Genomic DNA, 6,464 nt, shown 5'->3' with positions numbered 1-6,464 from the left:
ATAATCCTTATGTAGTTTATGTTCTTAGCAACAACTTTTTGCCACTGCAACAGGTTACAACTTGATCAAATCGAGATCAAGGATTAAACCTGGCACCATTTGAAGTGAACGACAAAGGTTAACTCAGCACAACAAATTACAAGGCGTACTTTCCTGACTGACTATTAAGGGAAGGAGGAGGGCACACACAAACAACCTCACATCCTAAACCTATCTATAAAGGATGCCAAAGATAATGGAACAGGCAACACAAGAAAACATTATCTACAAGGATTTAGATAAAAAAGCTTTTGGCAATTCGCTAGTGGTTTGCTCAATCAAAGCTTGATGAGCGGCTCCACCTGCCTCTCAAGTAGTCTTCCAAGGAGACATTCTGCTCAACACTGCACATGGAGAGCGAGTCATCCTCCACATCAAGCAGTGCAAGATTAAGATGTGACTGTAGATTAGAAGGTGGGCAAGCTTCATCATCTAGCATTTCTGGTGCTTCCAATGCATTAACTTCTAGCCTTGCCCACTTGATTACATCAGCATCACCTTCAAGGAGCTTTGAGATCTGTGGTCCAATTGAATAATTATGAGACCAACAATACAATAATGAAATGAGACTACTGTTCAGAAGTGAACATCAACAGTAGGTTAAATATTTGAGATATTATAAATTGTTAATGATGGATATGGTCTGATGAAGATTGTAGATAAGCCAAAGCGAGTGTATCTGCTCTGTATGAATGGGTGAAAGTAATAGATCTGAAGTCCCTTTCCTTTGGTACTATCAATGTATATATAGTTGCTCTCATGAGCGGTTAAGGAGGAGGATCATAGATATGGAGCAGTTCCTTTAGTGGTGATCATGGCAGTTGTGGAGAAGAGTGAGATCATGGGATCAAACCCACGATATGGGCTCAAGGGCAGAGTCCTAAGTCGGGAAACGAGCCCAAGTTAGATAACGGGTGTCCAGATCATAGATGATCCGAGTCCCAAGTTGGCTAAACCCGGAACATCTACTTAGACAGTGTTCAATTAAGAAGATAAAGTCATGGAGGATGCTATTTGAATTCAGGTACTACATGAAGCCAATTAATTATAGACCACTTACGCGGCTCATATGAGGTCTAGCTTTTGGAGCACGTCTGATACAAAGTGTGGCTGCTAAGACCATCCTTTCCATCTCTTCATGATCATAGTTATCACCCAAACTAGGATCTAACAACTGTGACACCTTCCCACTATTAAGAATTGGACTTGCCTGGAAAAGATATTTTTTGCATTATTTTTCCTCCAATGCATATGATTAAGAAATAAAAAGTAACTGAGTAGATGCCGGACTATATGATTACAGAGACATACCCACATCACAAGGCTTTCTTGACCTTTGGGGTAATCACTACTTATGGGCTTTCTCCCTGAAAGAAGCTCAAGAAGTACGACACCAAATGCATAGACATCAATCTTATCATTTACTTTACCATACATGAAGTATTCAGGAGCCAAGTAACTGCATAAATGAGTTTAAACAATTATACATAATTTAGAACCATTTCAAATACAAGTTCTCTTGCAGCATCTATGCATAAGAATGGATGGTCCAGTTATGTGGGAGTTGAAAGTACAAACCCGAAGGTTCCAGCAACATCTGTGCAGACTATATATGGTGATGAGGTTGAGGCCCATGTAGCAAGTCCAAAGTCAGAGAGCTGTAGAAAATCAACAAAACAGTATGAGACCTGACTAGTATAAATGATTCAAAATATGAAAGTCAACCAACAGAAAGATAAATTACCTGTGGTTCAAAATCCTCAGATAATAATATATTTGATGATTTTACATCCCGATGGATCACAGGTTGGCCATCACTGTCGTGCAGATACTCCAAAGCCTCAGCAACACCCATTGCTACCTTATATCTCTCATTCCAACCAAACACAAGTGGATTTTTCTTATTACCTATTTTGGCATGAAACAAAAAGAAGTAAATAGTAAGTTAACAAGGCCACATAGAATAAAAAAGGCGATATAGTAATGATGTATATGTTGTGTACCATGAAGGTTCTCTTCAAGGCTTCCTCTTGATAACAAATCATAGACCAAAAGAAGATTGCCATCTTCAAAACAAAACCCAACGAGGGAAATAATGTTTTTGTGATGCAAGGTAGTGATAATTTCTATTTCTAGAACAAACTCCTTCAAAACATCATCAGAAGGCTTTAAGATCTTAACAGCAAGTTCCTTGCCATCAGGAAGGCATCCTCTATAAACCCGACTACTTCCTCCTTTCCCAATCAAATTTTCTGAAATCACATAACAAACCATGTTAAAAATAAACCACTTTTGGACAAATTGAACTCAAAGAGTCAAACAAGTACTAGAGAAAATACACACCAGGCAAGAAATTTGATGTTGCTGATACAAGTTCTTGGTACTTGAACAATCTGCAAGTCGATGAGTATTTCTCATGAAGGCCCTCCAATTCTTTAGGAATGCTTCTTGAATTACGTTCAGGCGAAGAAGCAGTCCCTATTTCAGCATCCACTGGAACAAGAGCGCCACTTTTGCTATCTAGAGCCAAAAATTGATCTTTATCTCGGTCACAATTGCTTTCTTTGAGGTCATGATTTGCAGCATATGAAATATTTCTAGAGGGCAACCGCATTGCCCACTGAACCACAGAGATCTGGCGCAACAATGATCTTTCAGTAGATTGCCTCTCTGATAAAATTGTCTTGTGTAGTAGAGGCCAACCTGGTTTCAACTCAGGTACAGGTACTATAGCCACAGAGTTATTCTCATTACTAACATCACCAGAAGACTCTTCTGTAGATGAGTTACAAGATGATTCTGGCAATGCTGGGGTTGAAGCACAAATAAAGCAACTCTTTTTTCCATTGACTTCTGCAGAATCCATAAAAACCTTAGCTAAGCTGTGATCTGAAATTTGACCACTACCCTCATCATTTAGTACTTTTGAACTCTTGCTGAGTGTCCAGTGAATCGAACCGAGCAACCCATTTCTTTGATCCAGATCAAATCCTGCAACAAACTCATTGACAGTGAACTCTACTATGTCAATGAGATTGACATCTCAATACAGAACAAGAAAAAAAAAAAAGTTGAAACCTTTTAAGTCAGCACGATTTGCTGGTGAGCCATCTCTCTTGAACACAACTTTCCCATTATTAACAGCAAGAACCCAACAATCCTTGGATAACTTCTTAGCACAGTACTTAGCTACAGAAGTAGATGGCCGGATTTTATGAAGACCTCGAGGTGTTCCAACTATAACATGAGTTGCAGAATAAGCATTTGCTTCTCGAACCAGAATTGTCCTCACCGATGAACCCCGGCAAATTTTGAGCTTCAGATCAACCTGAATCATTTTCACCAAAAATCTCACATTTTATATATTATAAGCATTAAATTTCCTCAAAAATTAGGCTGAAACATAATTTGTAAATTGTATAGCAGCAGTTTTCAATATGCACGTCCTACATATTAAATATTAAGATTCAGCAAGAGTAAGAGAGATGTTGAGAATCTCAACCTGTTTTAAATTGCAGAATCCTTCATAAACAGCAAGAACAGAGTCAAACGCTTTGACGACCGAAAACAGAGACGATTTTCCATCCCGGTTCACAATTTCTACGACAAGAAAAAAAAAATAGTCAAACTCAACTTCAATCCAATAAAGGGAATAAAAAAAAATTGAAAATCCAAAAAAGCAAACCAGAAAGATCACCATGTCATGGCTTACCATCATTACCAAGAACATGAAGAGCAACCACAACATCACCAGGCTGAGCAACTTTGACCATAGCCCAAGTGAGCAACTCTCTGCTGTGAGAGTCCATCTTCACCCCCACTACCACCGTCCGGCCACCGGAGCTTCCGTCGGTGGCTTCTCCGGCGGTGCCCATTTGCAGCATTTTGATGTTGTTAGTAGTGTGTCACAATCGGAGTTTGTTGTCCTTTTGTTGTCGGTGATTGCAGTTCGTTGTAGACTGAGAACTAAGCTCATATAGAGGTTGGAACTTGGAACAGAGTTTGGTTTGGTTTATGATGTTTTTGGGTTTGTTTGGTTTTGGACAGTTTGGTTTTGAAGCTCGCGCACACCAAAATGGAAAAGGAAAGGACACAAATTTTAGAGTGCAACTGTGCAACCACAACTTTTATTTAGTTAAGAAAAAAAAAATTACCCTACCTAACCTTATTTTTTGAGTATGGATATTTTTACAATTAAGTTTTTCTACTATTAATTTATTATCACTCTAATATAACTAATATGTTTCAGAAATTTTATAGTGATTGTCGATTAAAAAATAGGATCTAATAGTAATTAGAGTAGTAATAAGTTAGTAATAAAAAAAAATGAATAGTAAGAATATCCTATTTCTTATTTTTTAATTTATCTTTTAGATAAAGAAAGATTTTAAGTTATTTTCTATATGTATTAATAGTAGTCTCACACTAAAATTAATAAACTATTGTAAAACATTAAAATTAAATGTTAAATAAAGGAATAATAAATATTTAAATTTTAATTTTCAAACTTGACTATATTATAAATTTAATTGAATAATAAAAGATAATTTGTTAGATTCTAATATTTCTAGGATTATGGAGAGAATCTAGTCAAGATCAAAGGAAATTAGATACAATCTTACTAAATTACTAACCATTGGCACTTACGAATCTTACGATACTAAGTTGACCGTATTCTGGGTATGATATATTGGCCGAAAAAATTATTAAATTAAAAATTAAGCTAAAAGTTTTTTTCTCCTTGTTAGAGTAAAATATAAAATGAAACAGAATAAAAATATATTCTAACCTTTAGACTTTCGTACGTGTGGCTTTTTTTAGCAAGATAATAACGAGCTTTAATGCCCAAGATTTTGACCACTGGGACCCTACTGTGAAGGACATTAGCCTTGAATCTCTTTCGTTAAAAAGAAAGAAAGAGAAAATATATATATTACAGTTTGGAGCCTACAACGAAAGTGTGTTGCGTTAACATCATAGAAGATTAACTTTTAACATAAAATCGGGTGAATAAATGACACGTATGAGGGGAAATTGGTAAATGAATATATCGAAACAGGGATAGGATCCGTTTACAAATTTTTTTATTTTTTTTTGTAAATTACACTAAGTACGACCGGTCGTACACTGCATAATTAAAATATAACTGGTCATATTTAGTATAATTTGTAAGAATTTATAAAAAAAAAATTTGTAAATATAACTTGCCCATCGAAACATATTATAACAACATTTCCCGTGTCAAATTGCATTCATTTTTCAAGGAATCACTTTTACTATGTTTTTTCTTGACTTGTCAATAACATCGTGCTTTAATTTGCTTTGCTTTCTATCTTTATCTTAACATCTATTATCAATCTATATCAGTCCACGTTATTAATTAATTGACACGATGTGGATTATTATGATTTTTTTAAGTTCTGAGCTCTAAAGGCTCGAACACTAGAGAAAGAATTTTTAATTTTATCTTCTCTTTATTCCATTAATATACCCCAGAAGAGGAACTATTTTCATTTTTTTAAAGTTAATTAATAATGCACTTTGCAAAAGCAAAATTTATTTCATTAAGCTAAAATTTGTAATTGCACGAGATGTGAACATCTATCAAGCATTGAAATTTCAAAAACTCTGACGTGTCGTGTCTGGCACTTTTCGATATTCTTCGATTCTCTGACACTCTTTGATACTCTAACACGTATTACAGAGACTCAAAAAAAGATTCAAAAGTTACGTTGTGTTATATTTTTAGTGCCAACTATTAGATTCATTGGATTACGATTATCATTTTATTGAGTTTAATATAAATATTTATAATAATTTGTTTTTTTGTAAAATTGATTGGGATTATAAGTTTAGCTTCAACTTTGTATTAAATTATTGAATATTAAATATAATCTACACTACATAAATTAAAAATGTTATTTAATATTAAAACATGTCCTAACGTGTCAAAATCTAACATTGTTTAGAATTAATGTGTCAGAGTATCGTATTGTGTCATATCTCGTGTCGATGTCGGTATAACATAGGTGAACACCATAGGTGAACACAATGTCTACCGATTATTATTATTATTATTATTATTATTATTATTACGGATTAAGTCCTTTCATTTTTTCTCTTCCAAGACAAGTAATTTTTTTCTAAAAAGAAACAAAGAAAAAAACTATGAATATCGTTAAGAGTACATACTGCGCATCAACATATATCGTATTAATTAGCGTATGAAATTATAGCGACATTAGTGGATTACTGCCTTTTGCAGATAAACAATATAATAAACATGGAAAATCTTGCACTTCCATGAATATACATGCGTTACGCGAGGGAAACGAATGTTTTCGTTATTATATGGCTTTTGTTTATAATTTCAGTTCTGCTCACGAGCAAAAACAATGTATTTGCGATTGCAAGAAAATACATGC

At 34.6% G+C, this 6,464-nt stretch overlaps 1 protein-coding gene across 2 annotated transcripts; it reads right to left on the bottom strand.

Moving 5' to 3' along the window:
• Positions 1 to 4,061, bottom strand: LOC133314684 (protein kinase STUNTED-like). Of its 2 annotated transcripts, none has more exons than XM_061516200.1 (10): positions 3,752 to 4,061; positions 3,542 to 3,639; positions 3,118 to 3,367; positions 2,383 to 3,030; positions 2,043 to 2,291; positions 1,784 to 1,947; positions 1,618 to 1,697; positions 1,351 to 1,498; positions 1,100 to 1,249; positions 1 to 556 (listed from the first exon to the last, which is right to left on the bottom strand). In XM_061516200.1, the coding sequence occupies exons 1-10, from the start codon at positions 3,921 to 3,923 to the stop codon at positions 314 to 316; spliced, it is 2,202 nt and encodes a 733-aa protein (XP_061372184.1). In that variant the 5' UTR covers positions 3,924 to 4,061; the 3' UTR covers positions 1 to 313. The 2 variants fall into 2 exon arrangements, with proteins under 2 accessions (XP_061372184.1, XP_061372185.1); XM_061516201.1 differs by having other exon boundaries at positions 3,761 to 4,061.
• Positions 4,062 to 6,464: the final 2,403 nt, after the last annotated feature.

This window comes from Gastrolobium bilobum, unplaced genomic scaffold (genome assembly GCF_033153095.1).
Source record: "Gastrolobium bilobum isolate Gb01-03AN ecotype WA unplaced genomic scaffold, APGP_CSIRO_Gbil_v1 utg7360, whole genome shotgun sequence".
NCBI lineage: Eukaryota > Viridiplantae > Streptophyta > Magnoliopsida > Fabales > Fabaceae > Gastrolobium > Gastrolobium bilobum.
This window is presented reverse-complemented; position numbering and strand designations above follow the sequence as displayed.

Coding starts and splice junctions, on each gene's coding strand:
- LOC133314684 (XM_061516200.1), bottom strand. CDS start 3,923: ATGCTGCAAATGGGCACCGCCGGAGAAGCCACCGACGGAAGCTCCGGT. Junction 2,292..2,382: donor AACATCAAATTTCTTGCCTG/GTGTGTATTTTC, acceptor ATGTGATTTCAG/AAAATTTGATTGGGAAAGGA. Junction 1,698..1,783: donor CTGAGGATTTTGAACCACAG/GTAATTTATCTT, acceptor GATTTTCTACAG/CTCTCTGACTTTGGACTTGC.